At 39.2% G+C, this 24612-nt stretch overlaps 1 protein-coding gene across 1 annotated transcript; it reads left to right on the top strand.

The window, feature by feature from the left end:
• The first annotated feature begins 1393 nt into the window (after positions 1–1393).
• RAB3GAP1 (RAB3 GTPase activating protein catalytic subunit 1) lies at positions 1394–24564 on the top strand. Its single transcript, XM_068407404.1, has 24 exons — positions 1394–1436; positions 1519–1574; positions 2371–2446; positions 3744–3876; positions 4117–4195; positions 4848–4967; positions 5573–5738; positions 6531–6630; positions 9092–9173; positions 9987–10055; positions 10787–10860; positions 11588–11680; positions 13170–13339; positions 13663–13761; positions 14098–14270; positions 15088–15142; positions 15422–15790; positions 16949–17086; positions 18693–18920; positions 19437–19533; positions 19623–19726; positions 19836–19951; positions 21184–21286; positions 23297–24564. The coding sequence occupies exons 1-24, from the start codon at positions 1419–1421 to the stop codon at positions 23537–23539; spliced, it is 2961 nt and encodes a 986-aa protein (XP_068263505.1). The 5' UTR covers positions 1394–1418; the 3' UTR covers positions 23540–24564.
• Positions 24565–24612: the final 48 nt, after the last annotated feature.

A 24612-nucleotide genomic window follows, 5' to 3' on the forward strand; every position in this document is an offset into this window, starting at 1 on the left:
TAGCTATAGAATTCAGCACTCTTGATTTCTCGTTCCTATGCTAAACACCAGATAATCCATTGACATATTTATCCTATTTATATTAGTCTGTTAAGAGTCATATTAGATGGCGAACTTCAACAAACTTTGCATTTTTTTGGATACACAAAAAAACCTTTAAAATAATAACTAAAAAGGTTCTATGAAAAGGCATAAACAATATCTTACCTGGTGCTTCAGTAGCGAAGCGTGAAAGAGGCACAGCAACCCAGACAGAAGTTACAGAGCATTTTTAGCTCACAGCTGTCTTCCTTTGCCGGACAGCAAGGAATTCGAACAGTAATTACATACACTTTGATTTTATTTTCGGCATGTTTTTCTGACTGCGGAGCACGTAGTACGTATTTCTGAGGCAGGCAAATCCTCCAGGCAGTTCCTGCTACACGAGGCTGTTGAGTTTACACGATGTTGCCGAGGCAACTCCCTCCAGCCCGGGGGCATTTTGCTTGGAGGAGTTCGCTTCCAAGGGCAGCAGCGACCTGGGAAAGCAAACACAGCTGAACTGAACGGGCGCATCTTAAACTCTGATCACAGGACAGTTCCCCCAGCACCCAAAGCAAAGAGTATTTCTCTCTTCTGCTTACCTCCATTTATGCTTTTAGTACCTGAACTGTTTATAAGTCATTTTAACTTTGCAGTCACTCCCCTCATCTAAACATTCATGAACAGTTCTGTCTCCTTTCAGGCAGCCTTAAACAGCAAACTTCAAGGATTTTGTTTTTTTTTTTCCAAGTAGCAGAATGTGCTAGGCGGCAGGAAAGGATAAAAGAGACGGGCTCAGGCGGAGTTGAAAGGGTTTTGAAGGGAACTGGTTTGCTGGATGCCAGAAGGGCTCGGACGCTGTCCCCCGGGTCACAGCGAGAGCGGGGACACGCAGCCTGCTTTGTTTTAGGCTGGACCGGGGTCGCCTCAGCTCCCGGCTGACTGAAAAGGGGCGTATTACTCATATGTTTGCAGGTACCCGACACGACCGGCCTAACGGCGACAAGCTGCGATGCCAGCCACACACGCGGCACGGCGGTGACCCTCTCGGGCTGCCCCTGACGGAGCCGGGCAGTCTCTGGGAGCAGCCCACGCCGCCGCTTCGCGCCGCCGTGACGGGACCGCCCCGGCGCGCGCCTCCTCGGCAGCGCCCGTGAGGCACTTCAGCCCGCCGCGAGCGCGAGAGGGCCGCCCGGGTGTCCCCTCCCACGGAGGGCTGCGGCGACAGGGCGCCCAGCGGACGGGGCGGCGGGGAACCGGGCCGTGAGGGAGTCGTCCCAGGACGGGCTGTGAGAAGGTGACGACCAGCCCCCGGGCGGGACGGCTCGCACCGCCCTCCGCCGCTTTCCCGTGAGCCTCTGCGCCCGGGGCGGGGGGTGCCCCGGCAGCGGCGCAAGATGGCGGCGGACAGCGAAGTGAGTGTTTCCCCCTCTCCCCCCCTGCGCTCTCCGCCGGGGCGGTCTCCCCGCTCACGGCTTCTCCCGCTCTCTCCCGCAGCCCGAGTCGGAGGTGTTTGAGATCACGGACTTCACCACCGCCTCCGAGTGGGAGAGGTAGGTGCTGCCGCCGGTGCTGCTCCCCTCAACTCAGCGGGATCGCGGGGGTTCTGCCGTGTCTGCCCCGGCCCTCTCCTGCCGGGGGAGCCGGGTCCCTGCTCCGCCGCCGGCCTCGCCAGCCGGAGGGCCGCGTTGGCCGGTAGCCGGTGGCACCCGGAGCCTCGTCCCGGCTGTTCCGGCGTTACCGGCGTGTCTCTGCGGCGGAGGCTCAGGCCGCAGCGGATGAGTTGGTTAAGAGGATCTGGTCAAGCTGTTTCTGAACTTAGTGAAGGGTCTGGTTTAACGTCTGTTTGCAGGGGATTAGAATAAACATCTAGGAAGCTTTTGTGTTTTTTAAGTAGCTGCCTGATTATTAAAATAGTGATCTCATAGCTGAAGCCTTTAAAAGTTAGTAGAATAATATACAAGAAAACAAGGTGAAGAATGCTCTTGCGTTCTTAATGTATTATTTTTTAAAATGCTTTTTTACAATGACAGTGTCTATGACAGGAGACAGATTCTAAGCTCTGCATTTTAAATCTGAATTTAGTTTATAATTTTGTGTCAAATGCTTATTTATCTGTGAATAGCGCTCTTAGCAGTTGCTAAAAGTAACTGTCACCTGAAATGTAAACATGGGAGGACCATTTTATTTGTACAAGGAAGCAATTGTTCTATTATGATACTTTTTTCGTTGTTGTTTGTTTTTTATGTTTTATTTTTAAGGAATTCCGTAGTAGGACAGCATATTGCCTGCTTTTAGGGAGGTAAATAGTGTTCAGTAAATACTAATGCCTTTTCCCCTCCCTAATAGATTTATTTCAAAAATAGAAGAAGTATTGAATGACTGGAAACTTATTGGGAATTCTACAGGCAAACCTCTAGAAAAGGTCAGTTACTGCTTCTGAATTTTCTTTTAGAATTACTATTTAGTAATACCCATGTATATGTTTATATGTATTGCCATTTTCTTAGGTGTGGCAGATAGTGATTTGTATTGGGAAATTTTGCTTGTAAAAGTGGCAATTTGACAAACAGTTGCTGTAAATTTATTGGTGGGCTGTCTGCCAAACAGGCTATTTCCCTGATAAAGTTGGATCTTCATGTAAGGCCTGGTGATTTTTTTTTTTTATTCCCAGTTTTGAATCTGGAAACATGGGTGAAACCGTTCTAAATTCTTAAGGAGTTTCTCTTTGCCCTGACTTGTGCCTTTGTCATGCCTCACATACTTATGGTTGAGGTTTGTGTAGTATTACTTGTGACTCAGTGTATTTCATAGATTGGAGGGGATTTTTTCAAAGTCTAGTTAGAGCCTTTGTAGTGCTTTCGCAGTCCTGTACAATGCAAAGGAAGTTGCTGAGCTCTTCTGTATACTAGTGCAAATAAATTCAGCTCTTCTGGGTTGAATGGCTGCTGTGTTTCCAGAGGAATTTTATAGATCTTAATTTTAGTCAGGGTACAGAGTATTCGGAACAGAAACTTAGGTTATCTAATTAACTAGTTTTCTACCTTAGCTGTCAGTGTATTCCTACATGTCTTTTTTCTAGACCGCTCTTCTTGATTTCTAATGCGACGACACCCTTTACAGATCAAAGGGTTGTCCAGGTTGCTTTTTTTTTGTAGCAGCATACAATTCTGTACAGTGATGTTGATTTTTTCCTAGAAACTTTCCTATGCTGTATTTTTGTTTAAAAATTAACTATCCTTACATGCAGAAGTTTTGCAAATTATAGATACAAAATCATTTATCAGTGAAAGCGTATTTGAAGTAAATATTGAAGTAGTATTTGTGTAGAATGGTATAGGTATAGATAAAATCCCAGGTGGGAAACTTCTGTCTTTGGGCAAAGTTGAGGGTGCATACGCTTAAGATGCGTAGTTGCATATGAGAGGATATATCTGCCTCTTTATTGCCATGTAATTCTGAAGACTTCTCAGGGGGATATCTGGTCCTTGAAATGAACGGATTATTGGCAACATGGATTTTAGCATTCAGCTACCTTTATAATGAAGTGCTTTGAGAATTGCTTTTTTGAAATTAAATGATGCTTAGCTACTTATGAATAAATATTTAGCAGTAGAAAAAGATTAATAAATATTATAGATTGTGTAGGTAGTATACTTTTTAAGGCTTATTAATGTTAACCTAAATTTATGTGATCAAATAATATCTTATTTTATATGCAGGGTGTATATACCACAGGAACATGGGAAGAGAAATCAGATGAAATTTCATTTGCAGACTTCAAATTCTCAATTACCCATCATTATCTTGTACAAGAACCCAGTGACAAAGATGGGAAAGAAGAACTGGTAGAAGGTAGCTGATAGTTCTCTTACCCTTACCTGTAAGGATATGGCGAAAGACAGTTTCAGAATGTGGAATTCACAGTGCATTGATTTGCTTCTGTGTGAAATTTTCTGGGATCTGACTGATGGGTGTGAATCTGCCATTTCTGCCTGTAGTATGCTTTGCATTCAACAAGTTGCTAATATAAGTAAATTGTAAGTCAGCTGAACAGATGCTGATGCTCTTCTTGGGTATCAATTTTTTCCACAGATGCCCTTCCTCTGCCTATGCAGGACTTGCTGTGCATGAACAATGACTTTCCTCCTAGAGCTCACTGTCTGGTAAGATGGTACGTAAATAAGCATAGCAATTGAAAAATCTTTTGATGGCACGATCACTTGTACATTTTTTTTTTCCCATCAAGAGTTAAAGCTTAAGTAAAATGATTCTTTGTACTGGACACAGGAAAGGAGTGCAAAAAAAGTCCACCATAGTGGGCCTAGATTTACTTTTTTTTTTCCCCAAAAAATATTTTTTCCTGAATTTCATAGACTAACCAAGATTTATATTTGTAATACTCAGATGCATTCTTAAAGAGGAAAGCTGCAGCACCTTAAGAAACAACAACAACCAAATTCTTAGTAATGCAAATCTTTATCATGTTACAGCATTGTTCTAGAGAGATTGTTTTTATGTATAGTTATAGTTGTGATTAATGTCAAGTAAAAAACTCAGGACTGATAGACCTGGAAATCCTCACGTATTTTGAGTATGGTGTTTGAATGCTGTTAAGCTCTAGTAGTTTGTGATTTGAGAATCTGCAGCACTCCGTGCCCACTTAGTTCATGACCTCTCTGAAAGAGGTACTCACATCAAAATAACAAATTCCACAGTCTGTTGGTGACAATTTCGTTATTCATGTTACAATATTTCTAAAAATTCTGTGTTTCAGCTGGCTTGCTGAAAAATAGAAATGTGCTTTTTTTTCTCTCTCTCTCAAGGTATGGCTTACGTGAGTTTGTGGTTATTGCTCCGGCTGCAAATAACGATGCAGTTCTTAGTGAATCCAAATGTAACCTTTTGCTGAGTTCCATTTCCATTGCATTGGGGAACACTGGCTGGTAGGTAAAAGCATGAACCTTTTCACATGTCCAGGTAAAACTCTATCATACTGCTATTGTGAGGAAAAAGTATTAAATTGTTAGCAAAATATATCCAGAGTTTGTTGTATTTGCATCATCATATTGATACAGAAGGATTTAAAAAAAAATTTCCCATGGAAACTTTAAAAAGATTGGTTCAATGTGTTGTTTATATTCACTATTATTTAAAAACCTTAAAGGCTTTTAAAAGCTGCTAGAAGTTGTTGGAATGACTGGTATACAAAATACAACTTTTGGAAGAGGGATTTCTTCCCTGTGTATGGTATCAGTAACTTTCTAATCTTCCTCAAAAAATATGTAGACTGAAAATTAAGTAACTGAAGCCACGGATAGGGCTATGCTTATGACATGACCATTTGTTAGGTGTTCCATTTAATGGTGAAGTTAACAGTATTTTTCTTTTGATTCCTATTAAGCGTTAGTTTAAACTGTGTTCCACTAAGAGATAATGTATTCTAAAGAATCTGAAATTATGTTGAAGTTATGTTAAAATATTTAGCTAGTTTTAATGACTACAAGACAACATGACATTTTAAATAATCTGAAATATTCGTGTTTTATAGTCAGGTACCACTATTTGTACAAATACATCATAAATGGCGACGAATGTATGTTGGAGAGTGTCAGGGTCCAGGAGTTCGCACTGACTTCGAAATGGTTCATCTTCGCAAGGTGCCAAATCAGTACACTCATTTATCTGGATTACTGGAGATCTTCAAATCCAAGATTGTAAGTGCATCTGAATGTATACAACTGATATTAAGAATAATTATTTTATTACATGGTTGCTTGTAGATTCACTCCTATCTTCTAGGGATATTTTTTTTTTTTGTAAGGATGAGGCTTACGATGTCAATACCAATGAAGTCTTTTTACAGATATCGCCAGTGTCTAGCAATAAAGAGTGAAAATTGGTATGGGTTTTGTTCCTCACTGTTTCCATCTTCCATTTTCATTTTCCACTGACTTGTGAAAGAATGTGTCTGTTTTACAGTCTGCTTGTAACAACCCTCTCTTCGCCCTCCCCAAAACAAACTCTATTTTGTTATTTAAAAGGAGAAGGGAGGGTTGGGGTGGGTTTTTATTCTGATACTTTGTACCTCCCCATAGCTGTGTTAAGAGTGAAGAACAACATGATGAAATGTGAGGAGTGTGAGTGGATTGCTTGCATATGGAGTGGCATGCCTGACTGCAACTCTTCACAGCTAATACTGGTGGTTAGCAATCTCACTGAGGAAAAGAATCCTTAATGAAAACATAACACATTCTGCATCAGAGTTACTTCTGACCTACCAGTTAAATGGAGCATATGAATGTCTCATGCATTTTAGAAAGCTTACATGCTTACTTTTACCTGCGAGCGTCTTGTTGAGCAGTGGCTTTACTAGTAATACTTGGGGTGTTGCAGTTCTGATAAAATTAGCTCTCATACAAGCTATCATAACTAATTTATGTTCATGACTTGGGGTGTTTGAGAGGATGTACTCTTTACATTTAATTTTTTCTCTTAATATTTTCAAGGGCTGCCCTTTAACACCACTGCCTCCAGTTAGCATGGCTATTCGCCTTACCTACGTGCTTCAAGACTGGCAGCAGTATTTCTGGCCGCAGCAGCCACCAGGTAGGAGATTTGTGTCCTCAGAATAACTTGTTTTAAGATAAACAGTCAATGCTAAAGAAAACGTTTCTGTATCTTGCCAGAAGACTTAAAACATTTTCTGCATTACTAGGAAAGGCTTCAGTTACAACTGAGTACCATCCCACTCCCTGTGACAGGCTAGCAAGCTTAAAGCTGCTCTGAAGTCATGTCTGTGGCTTATGGTTATGACAGGTGTTTTGGTTAGGACTGTGCCTAGAAATATTTTTTTATTATCATTTAGAGATATAATGATACTTCTAAAATGGTAGTATCTATTTTGGAGAGAAAAGCGTGACTGATTGTGGGTCTGTAAAGAATTCTGCCCTGAATGCCATAGGGAAACTTTCACATTCAGGTCCTAGTAGGTTCTAGTACTTCACAGGAGTATTTGTGAATTATTTCCATAAAGTAACTGATTTTAATACTTCACTACTTAAGTGTATTAACAATGGGAAAAGGAGAAAATATTATATGGACCTCTGTTGAGGTAAAATTTTGGATTTTTTTTGTTGTTGTATACACAGTGCTAAATAAGCCAAGCGGTTGTTTTATTTTTTTTCATGCAGGAAAAATTTCTGATCAAGCCTTTGATTGTAGTAGCCTTGTATGAGGGGAAAAAGGGCAAAAGTAATGTACAGTCTTAGCACATCTGGTGTATGTACTTTAGATTTAAGTTTATGCTGTAGTGATGCTGTTTAGGAGAAATGGAGTGAGTTTGTTCACTTGGTAATCTCACAGTGAACTCTCATGCTTGCTTGGTGGTAACACTTTCTTCCTTGGGTGTCAGGGATTTAACAGACCTATTTATATGTAGATAGCATCAGAAAATAAATTATAAACTTCTGGCTCAAAGGTAGACAAATCTATAGGAAAAAGGTAGATGTTAGTTCCTTCTTAACATAATGTTTTTATTAGTGATGTGGTGTTTTAGGCACAAAGTGGTAGAACAATTCAAATGCCCAAGTTCTATTCTTGGCTTGGTAGTAGTTTTATGTAACAAGGTTAAAGTATTTAGGGCACACTTAGAGGGACAGAACCTGTGTGACCTTGGTCTGGTGACCTAATTGTCTGGCTTTCCTTTGCTTAAAAAAAAAAAAAAAAATTCTTACAGTAATCAAAGGTATGTTTTGAAGAAGTCTGTAGTGAAGTTGCTCCTGTGTGCTTTGTATGTAAGGAGTGTTGAAAATATGTTTAAAGAGAGTCCTGTTCTTTAGGGTCAGAGAAAATCAGTGCTTTTTTAGGTGATAGTTTCTCTTTTGTAGGGAAACCAAGTTTACCTAAAGAACTTGGGAAGCTAGTTCTACAGATTTTATTTTTTATTGTTTCTGCAGACACAGAAGTCAGTGTTTTCTGTAGTCTCTCTCTGCCTTGCTGTACTGAGTCAGGATCCCTGATTTGTGATGAATGAGTTGTACCACTCTGATCATATCTCTTGATGTGAGCAGTCTGAGTAAATTTTACTCTTTTAGAGGATTCTAGTTAAGGGAGCTAGTGGCATAGTGTATTGCAGAAACTGGAGATGGACCACATAATTTTTACTGCTGTTGCTACATGCAGTTGCGGTTTTATGTTCATTGTGAAGAACTAGACCTGTACTTTATTACCCTCACTCAATTAGCTCTTCTCAGATTAAACCAAAGAATTTAAATGTGTCTTTTATCTTCTCTGAAGAAGAAATTATGTAATTAAGTTATCCAAATACTTTATCTGTTCTAATACCTTAGTTGTTTTGTATGTAAACAGTTTGCCAGATGCATATAAAATTAACGATCAGATGCTGTAAGAGCATTATTATAATGGCATTACAGTACATTATTACCTGTTTACATTTTTGTTCAGTGAAGGCTGTCTATTTTTGGTTTATATACTTGAAGGATATAACATGGGATGTGGCTGAGGATGCTGGGAGGCATCTTTAAGTACCTGGGATTACAAGGAATCTCCCAGATCATTAGGTTAAGTCTTTAACTGCAGGAGACATATCACTCTTTTCATAAAATTGTCAACCTTTTAAAAGTAATTGGTTTTCCACTCTGCAGAGTTGCTCTCCTGGAGTCCCCCTTTTCTGCTTGGAACTGATTTCCTGCCTGAATATTTTTACAGCAAATTTGTGTCTGTTTGTTCTCGTGTCAACATTGGCTCTTTAAGGCTGCCTTTATAGCTATCATCTTTGCTTGTATGAAGGGAATCACCTTCCTTCAACACAGATGACAAGAATTACATGTGTCTTTTTGAATGTCTAGTTGCATGATGAGTTTCCAGTTTCTGGTAGAATTAATTACTTTGACTGTATGCTAGGATTGCATTTTCATAGCTCTGTCAGCTGTTCAGCTATTCTCTGGTCATCCTACATGCTGCACTCTTTTTACTGTGAAATTAAGATGATGTGCTGCTTAAAATATTCCATAAATTCTGTATGGAAAATGGATTGATCTGTTTTCAGATATAGATGCTCTAGTTGGGGGAGAAGTTGGAGGCCTTGAGTTTGGGAAGTTGCCGTTTGGTGCCTGTGAGGATCCTATTAGGTAAGATAAGAGTTCAGAACACTGTGTTTTATAACTTCCTTAATGAGGGACTTAAAGGGATGTTATTTCAAATCTTAGCTTTGCCTGCCTGTCGCTTAATACGTCCCTAACAGGTGATTTCATTATTCACATACATAAGAAACGTGTGAAAAGTAATGGTCTAATAGCAAATAAGACCCTTTGCAAAATTGTCTAATGATGTTCAGAATTCTAGCTCATAAATCTTTCACCATAAACTTCTGGAGTACTCAGTTTATCTCTGAAACTATTATGTTGAAATATACCTTAACTGGAGATAAACTTTAAAAATTATGTGCCTTGGACTCGCTCTCATCTTTTATTTTGACATTTGTAGAAGACTTACATTGAGAGGGTCTGTAAACTGAGTTCTTGTGATCTCTCTATGTCCTCTTCTGAACACTCCATCACCACTGAGCAAATCTAGGAAACAATGTATTTGTGTTTAGTGCTGTAGGCAATTTATGAAAGTTGTTATTTCCTCTATACCTGGATACCTAGAATACAATGCACATTTTTTCCTTTTATAGAGAGGAGTTGTGAGAGAGTCCTGTATGCCAGGTACTGGTAAAGTTTAGTGCAATACTGGATGACATGTTGTAGAATAACCAACAGAACGTACACAGCGAGAAAACTCATTGTGAACTCTTACATACATGCATATTTCTGGATGTAGCTGCAAAATACATAGAAGGACTTAAATATGAACTATCACAAATACCTTTCAAGATCTTAACTATGATGAGAGAACACTTCCTACTAGCACTGAAAGATGTAAATCTTGTTTTGTTTCAGTGAGCTTCATTTAGCTACAACATGGCCTCACCTAACAGAAGGTATAGTTGTCGACAATGATGTTTATTCGTAAGTATTTTATCTGAATTGCAAATATCCAGAAGTGTATTTTATTTGTTAACTACTGCATTTTAGTGACATCTAAAACGTTGTGTGTGGCTTTGTGTGTAAAGAGGACCCATTTTTCTACCCAGTTGGTAGAACATCTCATTTGGGAAAACACCTTTTGAAATGCATTTCTGTGTGAGAAAATATTGTATTGTAATCTCAACAGAACATACACCTCCATTTTTGGGCGTATTCTTGTGCTAGACATAGAAGTTTTGTATATTGCATATTTCTTGGAAAAGGTGATAGTGGAACGTGGAAAGCAAAAAATAATTAACTGATTGACATCCCTCTCCCAAAACCTGTCATCCAGGTTTTCTGCTGAGCCTCCTAAAGAGGAAGAACAGTGTGTACTGATACTTAAGAAAGAAGAAAAAAAAAGTGGTTTATTGTTTTAATTAATGCAGAAATGAGTTTTCAACATCAATACACTTTAAAAGAAGACAATTTAGTTGTAACTGAACTGTTTTCATGTGTTTGTTATTCATGTTATGTATGTATATGAGAACAGGGACTCTTGCTTGCATTTTAGAGTGTTTGTCATGTTCTCCTATGTAATGTGGTGTATATTATGGCTTCTGTGGCCTAACTGGCTATGCTATGACATTGCATTTATTGAGAATTTGATACTCATCTCTTGCATACTTATGGTGACAGCATGACACTTGTTTGTTTGTTTTTTTTTTTTAAAGTGACTTGGATCCTATTCAAGCACCCCAGTGGTCCGTGAGAGTCAGAAAAGCAGATAACCCTCAGTGTTTATTGGGTAAGACATTAGAATTCCCTGTCTTCTCTTATGGCTTTTAAGCTATTAAGTTGTGAAGTTAGGATCAAATTGTTGATTACCTGATGACCTCTGTTTCCTCACTCCTCTTATTTTTTTGAGTGGACAGTGTTTTGGGCTGCTTTACCAAGAACATAAACTTTGCAAAAACGTGTTTCCCTTGTAGGTTATTCTGTGTCTGTGTACCATGAACTTCATTGCTGTTCTTACTTCACCAGCTTCCAGAGATTAAGCATGTACTCTGTGTGTTCTGTGAAAATTTAGATTTCCTAGAAACTTTAATTTTCTTTTAAGTGCCTTCTGCATATATCCATTTCCTTAGTGGAATCAATCTGTCTGACAGGCAGGATTGGTACACCTGGAGAGCTGTACTATTGTCCGTCCTCGCCTTTTAGCTTGTGGGGAAAAGGGCTTCAAAATGAAAAAAAAATTATGTGCGGCGTAAGTTTCACCTTGCTTTGGGTGAAGAAGTGGATTAAACTGCATGCAGAACTGTGCTCTGGAGAGCTGGCTGATAGCTGTCTAGGTGTGCATTTTCCTAAGCTTTCATTATGTGGTTTAAAGATATTTGTGCTTCAGAACAAATTATCATGTTCTTTCAGATAAAAAGATAAAATTCACTGTCCCTTGGGCATCATTTTGAGAGTTAGTTTATTGTTCAATGAGATTTTAATTGAGTAGTTGTTCAGAAACTTTATTTCTCTTACAGGTGACTTTCTTACTGAATTCTTCAAACTCTGCCGTCGGAAGGAGTCAACTGATGAGATACTTGGAAGATCTGCATTTGAAGAGGAAGGAAAAGGTAAAACTAAAACCTTGTTGATTTGTGTTACTTGTTTTTAATTGTTTCATGTTATTTTACCTTCCCTATCCCCATTTCCTGGCTTCAGATCAATCAGTATTTCTACTTGTAACTCTTAGGCATTTTCTGTAATACTCCTAGGAATTTTCTGGTTAGTGTTACGTGCTATAATTTCTCATGAATTCTAGGCAAGCTTCCCTCCCAGAGGACAATTGCCTCTGTTATAGTTGGGTTATTTTTTCACTGGAAACCAAGAGTTTAAAATTTGACTAGTGTGTACAAGAGTTGGTTTTGAGCACACATCAGACAGATTTGTCTGTGTCATTTTATGTATTTTTGTATTTTTTCCACTTTTTTCTGCTTTTTGAAGTACTACGTAGTACATGTTTTGACAACCTGTTTAAAGAGTCTTTAAAAGGCTTTGCTGTCATCCTCTCCATTTTAAGGAATTACAAGGAAGAAACCAAAAAACCCAAACAAACCAAAATTATCTGGCCAACAGGTCAGACTTTGTCCCAACAGTACAGATCCTGACATCTTTTTGATGTCTCTGTTCCTTTCTTTCATTTTTCTTGCTGTATATGGTGAACATTCCCTTCCTGCCTGCCTCTTGTCACCTTTTCTTCCCCCCAAATGTGGCCTGTATCAATGTATTTTCTTTGGTTATACTTGATCTTAGTTTTGAAGGAGCTTGCTCGTTAGCTTAAAAAGGTGTTAGACCAAGTACGGTGTGTATTTCTCTCCTAGTGCTTGACATACAGTCTCTTTAGCCCTACTTCTCTCTTATTTCCTTGAAATGTTTCCCAATGTGAGGTTTTTCAGGCTGCTGGTAATTATTCACTTAAATTTGTCTGCCCTCTTTTTAACAACGTTAATTCATTTTATTGTGAGAGAGGTTCTAAATTTTACCAGCAGCAACTCTGGAAAAGATCTTTTGATTTGAGGAGTTTACCTGAGGACTCTAAACCAGAGTTGTGCTTACCCCATGTAAGGTCATATAACTAGTGATTAATACTGGATTTATTTAAATCTGGATTAAATACTGACTTATCTAAAACTTTAGCATATGTTTGAGCAGTCTTTGTTACCTACAATGTATTAGTTGGTATCATGTATAAACAAAGTTTAAACACTGGCTCTTCAGCAGGCTTTTGCTGATACTCTGCCAGTAATTGTCTGCAAGTATGCAGTAGTACTACAGTAGGTGGCAGGCACTACCTATAACCAACTCAGTCTAGACTTCATTCAGTCAATTAAATCAAGGACAATCTGTGACTCCTTTGTGACCTCATTCTGCTGCTTATCTTTGTGGCTAAGAATGGTGAATATCGGGTATGGAACCTGACAGCACAGGGGTGTAGCTCTGGTTAACAGGGTGTTAAAAAACAATACAAGATAAATAGACTGAATATGACAGATGAACTTTTAAAGAGAGATGGTCTTGTGGGTTTTTTTCTTTTGTTCTGATTATTTTTATTTTATTTTATAGAGGTTGCTGATATTACCCATGCTTTGTCGAAGCTCACAGAGCCAGCACCGGTTCCAATCCATAAATTATCAGTCACAAATATGGTTCACAGTGCAAAGAAAAAAATTCGCAAACACAGAGGTGTAGATGAATCACCTTTAAACAATGAAGTTCTGAACACTATTCTTGTGGTAAGTGAGCTGTCCATGTGCATTAAATTAATATAAAACATGTATTTCATGCTTCCACTGATGCATTTGATTTATAGTTTATAGCAGAATTATAAATAAAAGTGTCAGTTCCATTACATGAGTTGCTTTTATCAGCTTTTGGAAACAGCCTAAGTTGTTACAAGTCTGTACAATGTAAGTGGACTGCAAATGAACTCTGGACTCTGCTGACAGTTTTAATTATAGGGATTGCTGGTATGTAACCAGCAGTAGCTTTATGGAGAAAGTGGGAAAAGCAGGAAAAACATACTGATGGAAATTTGGATTTTTTTTGTTTCTTCAAGTTCTTATTTCCTGATGCTGCTGACAAACTCGCAGATGGATTTGAAAGCAGACCTAGCACTTCAGCAGGAAACAATCCTCCACCAGAGAGCGAAGATTATGTAAGTTTTACTGACTGGCACTCAGGAGAGAGAGAAAGCAATTCTGAGTGTGTGTTCATACAGACTTCGCTGTGGTTGCCCTGTGTCTTGTAATAATAGATAATTTTTGGAAAAAGAAACTTACCTTTGTGGAATCTCTAGGTAGAAATAGTGATTTTTATTTTTTATCTTGTAATTTCTTTTTATTTCTTCCAGAGACTGTAATGGTTGGTATCTTATACTTACAGGCTTAAAATGTTAGTTAGCCACTTGTATTGACGAAGAGGAAAGACATCATATGATTTTGGAAAAAATGCCATGGTTCGCATTTCCTGCTTTCTTTTATTTCTTATGTAGAATCTCTTCAGTCAGTTTAAATCTGCTCCTTCTGATAGTCTGACGTACAAACTAGCTTTATGTCTTTGTATGATAAACTTCTACCATGGGGGAGTAAAAGGAGTGGCACACCTTTGGCAAGAATTTGTGTTAGAAATGCGCTACAGATGGGAGAACAACTACCTTATTCCAGGGTAAGATTTTTTTGTTGTTGTTGCTTTGTCATAGAAAATGTTCTTTGTTTCAGGAACAGAGGGAAAAAGAAAACCTTACGTGAATGCTTGGCTTCCAGTTTATCACTAGACAAAAATGAAGAAGCTAATTTAGGGAGAAACACCTTTGCTTTGTGGTGTAGTTTCACCACTTTTCTAAGGGAGCTGTTCCAAGTTTCTGCTGGTGTAATAACCTTTTCAGGCAGCTAATGCTGTCTCGGGTATTCCAGCCCTTCCAGACTGTCTGCTGCAGCAGAGCTTGTTGCAGACCAAACAAAGGGTTCTGTTAAGATGAGGTATCAATGTAGAGCAAAAATATATCCTTTTTTTTTTTTTTTTTTTAAAATGGGATGGACTGGCCATTTATTCACTAGTTTGTACTTTCAAATGGTTACACTAACAGATAAAATAGTTGAAATATATAGAGATCACTCTACTGTATCATTGCAGTTTTAAAAATAAAGTCAAAGGTGTTTCATTTTTGTTGAAAACAGTTACCCTTCTAACTTCCAAACGGAAAACTGACCTGGAAATGCAGGGCATGTCTGTTTCGTACTAGTGTGAATGATCTCTGAGCTTCAGAAATGACCTCTAGGAAATAAATGTAGTTTAACTTCTGGGCTTATTCAGTCCCTAGCTCGTTTTCTGAGACCATAGAAGAGCTGCATTGTTGAAATGCTGGGGGTGGGTTCAGTGTGGATATTTGCCCCTCTTTTGGATTTCATATGATTTAAGACCACATGTGTTTGAAAGATTCAACTTTATAATTGATAATGGTTACACTTCTACCTTTTGTTAGATTAGCTAATGGCCCTCCAGATCTGAGATGCTGTTTACTGCATCAGAAACTTCAGGTAAATATCCCAAATTTAAGAATGATTTTTCTCCTAAGGAAACTGTCAAAATTATAGCAATTATTAGCTAAATATATTGTTGTTATAGTTTTAGTTATGCTTATATTTTTGGGTCTGGACTTCATTTTTTGGGAAAATCTTTGTTATAGCAGTAAGTTCAATGGAATCGTTATCTTTTAGAATTGTAAGAGATTTTTGGTGACTCTCCAAGTTTTTCTGTGACGTTGTTTCCATAAGAGAGCTAATTGCTAAACAATTTTTTTTCCTTCAACTTATTAGATGTTGAATTGTTGCATTGAAAGAAAGAAGGCAAGAGATGAGGGGAAAAGGGGGAGTGTGGCTGATCGTTCACCTGGTGGTACTTCTGGTGATGCTGGAAAAGGAGCAGACCACTCTGGAGATAACCCTGATAAGGAAAAAGAAGTTGGCAAGTCTTGGGAATCATGGAGTGACAGTGAAGAGGAATTTTTTGAATGTCTGAGTGACACAGAAGATCTTAAAGGAAATGGGCAGGAAAATGGAAAGAAAGGAGGAGCAAAAGAAGGCAACAAAGAGCCTGTAAATTTAAAACCAGAAGGTCGTCTGCATCCACATGGAAAGCTGACGCTGCTACATCCAGGAGAGCCTCTCTACATTCCAATAACACAGGTTAGGTAGCAAGAGCTGAGCCAGCTGTGCGATACAACTCTCGTGCAATATGGCTCATACCTAGGACTGAGAAATTGTATATAGTTTGCAGGTTACAGCCTTATCTGTTGTTAAAATTGCTAAGTATTTTTGGCCTAAGACCTTGTTTTCCATTTTTAAAACTTGATGAGGCTGTTAAACTGAAATCTCACGTGCTCTTTGTTTTATTTGAGAATGGGTCTCCTTACCAAATTTCACTCCAAACAAATTTTTTCAAACAAGAATTAAGCAGTCTTGCCTACCTTAAATTTGGGTTTCTTTTTATTTCCAGCTCGTGAGGCATCTTCCATCCCTTTCTTTCCTGTAAAGTAGGAACTGCTGTGGTCCTTCCACCATGAAGGCTACTAGCTGACTGACCAGAGTACTGGATCAGTTTTGCTGCTATGTTTTTTGGTGTTTTTTTTCTTTTTTCTTTTTTCTTTTTTTTTTTTTTAAAAAAATAACCATTTCTCCACTCATATCTAAAAGGCCGTAGCCATCAGTTTTTGGTACCATTGTCTAAAGCAGGTTTCTCATCAAACAACTAGAAATGTTACCTGACGCAGACTTTCTTGCAGAGTGACTAGGGATGAAATAGGAAGCAGTGGTGTCAGAAGAAGTCGTTTGAAATCAGCCATGCATGAAGAATACAGTATTTTTCATTTCCTTGAGAGAAATTATTTTTAATGAATGTTGCTTTGTGTGGGTAAAAGGTACGAGCAGAGTGTAGTCAGGAAAAATGTTGTCAATTAATTATGTGCTGACAGTATCAATGGCAAAAATTGTACATTGCTTTAGGTGGATTTTCATCCATCTCGACAAAACAGTATCAGTCAAACACTTCCTGGACTTCATCTGGATTTTGGCATTTTAACGATATAACCTTATGGTGTTACTTCATTCTCGGGTTGTTTTCTTTTTAGTTTCTTTTTTTTAGTGTCTTCTTCAGATGCACAGCTTTAGGCTAAACAGTTTAAGCAGTAGAAAGTTATTATTTCCTTTGAGTACAAATAAAATAGAATGAACTTTGGGTGACAGGGAGCTTTGGTGAAGGGCTTAAGCTTAAGTCTTAAGCCCCTCCTTCATAAGGGCTAAGACTAGGAGAGGCTATTTGTCAACTTGCCTTTTTCCATGTTTCAGGAACCAGCACCCATGACTGAAGATCTGCTGGAAGAACAGTCTGAGGTACTGGCAAAACTAGGGACGTCAGCAGAAGGTGCTCATCTTCGGGCACGCATGCAGAGTGCCTGCTTGCTCTCAGATATGGAGTCTTTTAAGGTAGTACTACTTCAAGAATTCTGTGATACTGCTTTCTTCTTAATTAAATTATCCCTTGAGCAACTTTGAAGGTTTTTCTGACAAGTTTTCCTCCACAAAACAGTTTCAAAATAGCTTAAAGTTGAAAAACCTATTGTTAAAACTCTTAAAATGTTTTCAAATCTATGACTATACAGTCTATTATGCTGTAACATTCCAGTAAATTTGCACAATGTCTGTGAGAGGGGAAAAAAACCCCAAAACATACAGTTGATAAATGGGGAGTTAAAACTCTGACAAGCCCGAACAAAATGATGTCAGAAGAAAACTGACCATCAAAGTCCTTAATCAAAATTACATGTCTCTCCCTGCCACCACCTTGTAGCTTTCGTTTAGTGTCTCTTACCTGTACTTCCCACTGTGTCTAGCTTTGTAAAACACACCTTTAATTGGACTCCAAATGGATAAAATGTAAAGGTGGTGTAAAGAAAAAAAACCCTATTAATATGCTCACCATTCTGTATTTGGACTTTGGGGAGGTGGACATAATTTTTCTGCGTAGTTGAAGATGTTTTGTTCTTTAGTGGGAAGGGCAAGTTATCACTATTTAGAAGCCCTATACAGCTGTTCATCAAATTGGGACTGGACTAGCTGTGGTTTTGGGCAATTTGTTCCATTTCTTTTCTGAGCTCTGCAGAGGGAGCTAAGAGCACGTACATTGCTGTCATCAAAGGATCTCAGAGCTCTAAAGATTGGAGCTTCTGTCATGAAACAGCTATTTATTTTTTTTTTTAACTATTGCAGTGTTACTTTGTAGTAAAAGGATACCCATGTACTGTAGATTAAGAGTATGACATATCAATATCAGTTTATTAGCAGTGACTCGTCATATTAGATATTTGTAGCAGTTTTATTTCTATAGTGGAAGTCATCTAAAAACTCAAGAATATAGAGCCATAATTAGAAGCAGAAGTGCATTCGTGATAGGTACATTGAATAGAAAACTGGGTTTCCTTTTATGTTCTAGACCTATGGATGTATTTATTTGTGTTGACGTTACATCTATGAAAAATGAAGTTGTTTTTGTTTGGGGGAGATTTTTTTTTTTAAAGTTCCTTTAAGGAAGAAGGTGAGTTTTGTTACTGGAGCGTTAAAAGATGGAAAGTCAGTGCTGAAAGCGTATTTATGCAGCCCAGTGATTCTTTTAGGATTGGGCTTCTTTTCCTATAAGTCTTTAATGGTATAAGCTTATACATAAAAAAATTAGTGAAAATTCATATTTATTGCATATATCAAGTACCAGATAGGAGCTTGACTTAACACTATAATTCTGATCTTGCCTGAAATAAGTGATGAATGTACTGGTCTGGGGGGATAAGAGGAAGGTTTCTTTGTTTTTGTTGATGGTGTGAGGTTTCCCCCTGTCATTGTCTTGATTTATACTTACTTTATCCCCTCACCTCCCAGGTCTCTTTTCTAGTGTACGGTTTGCTTACTGTGAACAGAATTCCCTGCATTTTGGCTCCTAGCCTGTGGTCTACCCACTAAACCATATTGCCTTCCTACCCAGGTTATTATGTTTTTATAGGATTTTTCAGGCACAAATGTTATCTCCTCTTCGTTCCAGGCAGCTAATCCTGGCTGTTGTCTGGAGGATTTTGTGAGGTGGTACTCCCCTCGGGATTACATCGAAGAGGAAGTGGTTGATGAAAAGGGGAATATAGTAATTAAGGGAGAGCTGAGTGCCCGAATGAAGATTCCGAGCAACATGTGGGTGGAGGCCTGGGAGACAGCAAAACCAGTCCCAGCCCGGAGGCAGAAGAGACTCTTCGATGACACTAGAGAGGCAGAGAAGGTAAAAAGCTCTGTGGGTAGTGATAGTCTGATCTATGAAACTTAGAGCAGCCCTTCCTTCTTCCTCCTGCAAGATTTAGACATTAACGTGTTGTTGCACTATATTTTTGGAGTTATTAAACTGTTTTGTACATGGCTTAGGGTTAATCAGAAATTCTTGCTGCCGTACAAGTGTGTTTGAAGTATCTAAAACAATTAGTGTGTGGAATGTGACTTCACAAGCTGTATTACTTAGGTACTTCTTTGAATTATTAGTAAATAAACCAGATTTTTATCTGCATGTATGCGTTAGGAAACTAAAGTGTTCCTCACACATAATTATTTTTAGTGTTATTCTAACCTGTTGGGACTGTAAGCGATCACTGAGGATTCATGTAAAAACTACCTGTTGAGTCCTGTCTTACAACGGTGCTCCCTTCTTGTGAATTCTTCAATGTAGGTCCTCAGCTTTCATAGTTAAGCTTATCTTTGGGAAGTAATTTTAATTACTAATGTATTAAATTTTCTAATGTTATAGGTGCTTCATTATCTTGCAGTTCAGAAACCAGCTGACCTTGCAAGACATCTCTTGCCTTGCATCATCCATGCAGCTGTACTCAAGGTAAAGGAAGAAGGTAAATAATGTTTAATAAATTATTCAATTAGTTTAGGGTGAACACTGATGCAATAATTACAACTTGTTCATTTCTCTTCCTCCTGATAGAAGCACTAGAAGATATATCTTCAGTTAAGAAGATTATTAAGCAGATAATATCCCATTCCAGTAAAGTTCTACGATTCCCCAATCCAGAGGACAAGAAGTTGGAAGTAAGGCTTTTGTACTGGCTGGGGCTGAAAACCTAATAGACTTTCACACTGTTCATGGGAGTGCTAGAAGAACATCTCTTTAATTTTCACTTTTATTAAACTCCTGCAGGAAATCATTGCTCAGATTATGAGTGTGGAAGCTATCATTGCCAGGGCCCGGTCTCTGAAAGCAAAATTTGGGGTAGAGAAATGTGAAAATGAGGAGGAGAAAGAAGATCTACAAAGGTGACTGATGATTTTTTTTTTTTTTTTCCCCCACCCCCTGCCGTGTTATTTTGTTTTTCCTCTGATGCCCTTTTTTTGTAGCTTCAAAATTTAGGACAGATGGAAGTGGTGAAAACGCAGAAATACTAAGGAACCCTTTTTAGTAGCTGTAAACATTAGGTGTCCCTCTCCCTAGGCTGCCTAGAGATGTTCTGTGTGGGCACCCTAAATGCCCCTCTAAGTAACCATCTCTTTGAAAACATGTGATACAGATTATTTTAATGGAATTTGGTTTTATCTTGACAGTACTGGGGATTTCATTTATTTTTTCATGTACGCAAAAGGTACATTTGATGAACTGTTTTTACAGTAGAGGTGAACTTAGAAGGACTAGGAATTTAGTATTTTCTATAATGAATATGGAATGAACTACCCCCCCCAAAATTACATTTTCTTATTCTAGTCTCCTTATGGTTTTGAAACACACTACTGAGGAACCATATGAATGAAAAGCGACAAGCCATGTTCCATTGCTTCACTACCTGCTGTCAGATTATTTACTCCTTGGTGCTGTGCTGAGAGGGAGAGAGGACATTTTGGTAGTATGCGTTGGGAGTTCAGAGGAGCGATGTCTGACCACAGCAGTTATCTTTGGGCTCAAAACAATTGTCATGTTGTTAATTCTTCTGTGTGGTCGACACCATGAAGGCTTTTAATGTTGAATTTATACGTCTGCATTAGGAGCCTGGGTTCCATTTATAGTTAATTGAGAGAAGTAGGTCCTTTCAGAGGCTGAATGGCAACCTAGGTGTTAATTGGCCCTGCTGCTGGAGTTGCAACGCAAGCAGCTGTATAATTCGGCCTTTCCTGGCCTTACGTGGGAGGCTGCTGCGTTCAGCTGAGTTTTGACCTACGTTATCTGTGAAAGAACAGCTGCTTGTATTGGCATGAAAGAGCAACAAGGTAGGAGGGAACAACTGAAGGCTAAGGGGTTTAGTCTTTAGGGTAGAGGGAAAGGAGTAAAGGGATGAAAAGGTGGTGATAGTGTTTGGGTGGGATGCTGAGAAATGTCAGGGGTGTTTCCTTAAACTGAGAACGGAGACCTCTTGAGAGTGTCTGCGAGTTCTCGGTCTGTGCAAATGATGCGAGGTGGAGACCTCCTCATGGGAAACAGTTCTGGTTTTAGATTAGCAAACTGGACACAGCTGAGAACGAAACATTCCTTTTTTCTTTTCAATAATTTGTACCACCAGATTCGTAAACTGTCTCCTGGAGCAGCCAGAAGTGTCGGTTATTGGTGCAGGAAGAGGACCTGCTGGCAGCATTATTCACAAGCTGTTCGTGAATGCCCAGAGGGTAAGAGAGAGCTCGTGATGGCTTTGCAGACACTTCCAATTTAAGCAGTATGAGGCAACAACTTATCATATGATGCCAGTTTATTTTGTCTGCATATATGCATGTATTGTCATAAATGTGCTCGAGGGTTTTTTTGTGACGTTCAACATGATTCTGGCAGTAACAGAACCTTGCAAGATGAAAGAAGAGTAGATTACCTGGGACGTGAAACAATTAAAGCCGTCTGGGTAGACAGAGGTGTCATTAATGTTTGATTTACCCCAAATGGTAACAACAGTAATGCTATTACAGCACAAATTTCTGCCCTATTCAAGTTAACACAATATAGGCAACATCACAGCGAGAGCAATCAAGCGTGTTGATTGTTTCACATAGGAATGTAGAGAAACACGTCATAGTGTTAAATATTTTAGGAGTAACTTTTTAGACTGAGGCTTATACTTGGAATACTTGAGATTTCTTCTGTGGAAACTAGCGTGCTCAGGAAGAGTGTCAGTTCTTTTTCAGTACAACTCTGCGTTCCGTTTCCTTATTGCCAGTCTTGCATCTGTTTTCTGGAAACCCTTCCCCAGCCTGTATTGGCATAAATATTCCTTTTTCCTCTTAAGCAGTCTTTGTAATAATTAGCCTTAAAGTATTGGTTTCCAAACTTCTTGGACTGCAGTCAGCCTTCAGTTTCTGTCAGAATTACACTGTTCGTAGCAGCGAATTATCTAACTAAAATATAACTACAGTGCTAATAACAAGGTAGCATAGTATTGCAGGCATCTTAGAGCCTGAAATGCTGCTTGGAAATCATTGCTGTAAAAATGTTGTGATTGGGTATTAAACACTTTTAAGATATGGATGCTTTTATAATCTGTATTTTGCAACTCAGCATAAAAAGGACAATTCTGAAAACAGACTATGGTTATTCTGAGAAATGAAAATCAGATCATTTATTTTATCCTTCTAGTCTCTAGGGAAAATCTGGTTGTAGATCTGAACACCTCAACCAGCCTTACTTACTTGCCTGTAAAGCCTATGATTGTGCCCCACAGGAGTGTGCAAGCGCAGGCACTTGCCTTTTTAATAGCGAGGCATTACGTTTTTAAAGTTAAGAGTTTCTAGCATTGATGTTCGATAAAGATGCATGTAGATATCTAGGGGTTTGTTTCTTTTGAAACATCAGTAACTAAAGCCAGGATACAGATACTCCCACTGATAGCTGGTCACTGTTAATTAAGACGTCTTGGTGGGGCAGGAGCTAACGTGCTACAAAAAAACCCCTTGTGTTTAATCTACCATGAATTTCAGTAGAGAGCTGCTTGGTAAATATGAAGTCAAATGACTTCCTTGTTCATTACCTGTTGAACCTGGACTCCTCTCTGTGAGTTGTGTAAAATGTGTTGTTATATGCTCAAGTTTTCTCTGGAAAATTATGATAGCAAATGCATGTTCTTGGAAGTAGAGTGCATGATGTCTCTTAAACCTACAATCTCCTCCTAACCTCTTGGAAGTCACCTCTGACTTGCCTTTGTTTCTGTCTTTCATCATTGGTTCTTTTCTCATCCCTTTCCAAGCTGACTGAATCTTCTGATGAGGTAACCAACTTTGTCCCTCGTTTCCCACTCATCTTCCCTAGCTGCGTAGTTGAACCTTTTGGTAGATACAGTACAGCAGCCTGATTATTTTTCAAAGGAGGCTGGCTGGGCCTCGTGTAGCCACAGAGAGCTGAGGAGAGAGCCCTGCTTGAGAAGGGAGCGTTTCGTCCGGTCAAAACCCTCGCTTCCCGCTGTCAGAAAACCAGGGGCTTAGGCTGAGCTTCACCACCCACACATGAAGGTTCTTCCATTTGATTGTGCGCGCTTTATTTCTTGACATCCCATTAGTGTCTTGCTCTGTGTACACATAAAGCCTTTTGATGTGTTTACCATTTTTAATCTTCCTCTGTTCCTCTTATGAAATATTTTCTGAATCCTAATTTAAGAAACAGCTTGCCCTGTAATTATACCTCTGCTCTTATTTAAGGTTTCAGCAGTGCCTCCCCTTGATGAAGAACTGAGGAGATCGGGTTCAGCAGAGGAGCGCAGACTCAACGCGGGGGCTGTTTCAGATTTCCCACCGCCCACGGGTCGCGAGGTGATTTTGCGCACAACTGTCCCCCGCCCCGCACCTTACTCCAAACCGCTGCCCCAGCGCATGTACAGCGTGCTGACGAAGGAGGATTTTCGACTTGCAGGTGCCTTTTCAGCAGATACAACGTTCTTCTGATGTAACCAGCTGCATTATCTTGTGTGTCTTCACAAGTAGAATGCTGTCCATTTTCCTTCGGGGAAGCTAACGCTTACAGCTGGATGGGCTTGTGGGGAGGAGACAGTGCGGTCAGCATTAGGGGCTGAGTGTCATGTTCGAATCAGCAGCCGAGAAGGATGCCTGTAGCAGTGCTGACTTGGAGGTGGGGAACGGCTGCACAAGTAGTTTTAATCGGATCTTTGGGGAAGAAAGTTTAGCAATCTCCTCACTGTCCAAAGGGAGCGTATTATTTTTTTTGCATTAGCTTAATAGTGGACATGAATGGGCCGTATGCAAATACTTCATGTTGAAATTCATGCAGAATGTGCAGCTTTACAGTTCTTAATCAGACTTTACCAAGTGACACTAGTCTACTTAAATTGCTGTGCAAACATTAAGTAATTTGTATTTATTGCTAATCATAAATATTGAGCCCAGTATTTTTTGGTTAATTGCTAAGGTGCAAATACCTCTAAGATACTCTTAATTTTATTTAAAGTATACAGTACGTTCTAGTTCATGCTAAGCCCTGCTAGCATTGCAGCAGTTGGCCAAAAGGAGCTTGTCTTGGACGCTTCTCTCAAACAGAACTAAAGGTATTTGGGGCTGTAGGTGGATAGTAAGCCTGCTGGCCCTAAGGGGACCATTGATGGTTCTGGAAGCTTTGGCCCTTGCACGCAGGGAAGGATAGGAAGCTGTGTGTAAATAACAGGTACAGCGGCCTTTCACTGTGAGCAACGTGCAGGTATTTACAGAGACCGTTTCAATGCCTACTGTGTCTTTGAGCTGATACGCTGAAACGATTCTATCACCTGCTGTAAACCAGCCCCATGGGATATCACGCAAACGCAATGACCCGTATGTGCCAGTGTTGCTTTACAGTCATCTTCCTGTGGTTGAGTGAGCATCAGCAAAAGATCAGCGTTACTTTAGAGAATGAAATGTAAAAACAGCTACAGTATTGTTGACATTATTCAATAAATCTGAACTTATTGGCTCTCAGACTTTTTTGGGTACTAGCACTGGTTTTGTGAAAATACTTTTAAAATGTC

This window comes from Nyctibius grandis, chromosome 9 (assembly GCF_013368605.1).
Source record: "Nyctibius grandis isolate bNycGra1 chromosome 9, bNycGra1.pri, whole genome shotgun sequence".
In the NCBI taxonomy this organism is placed as follows: Eukaryota; Metazoa; Chordata; class Aves; order Nyctibiiformes; family Nyctibiidae; genus Nyctibius; species Nyctibius grandis.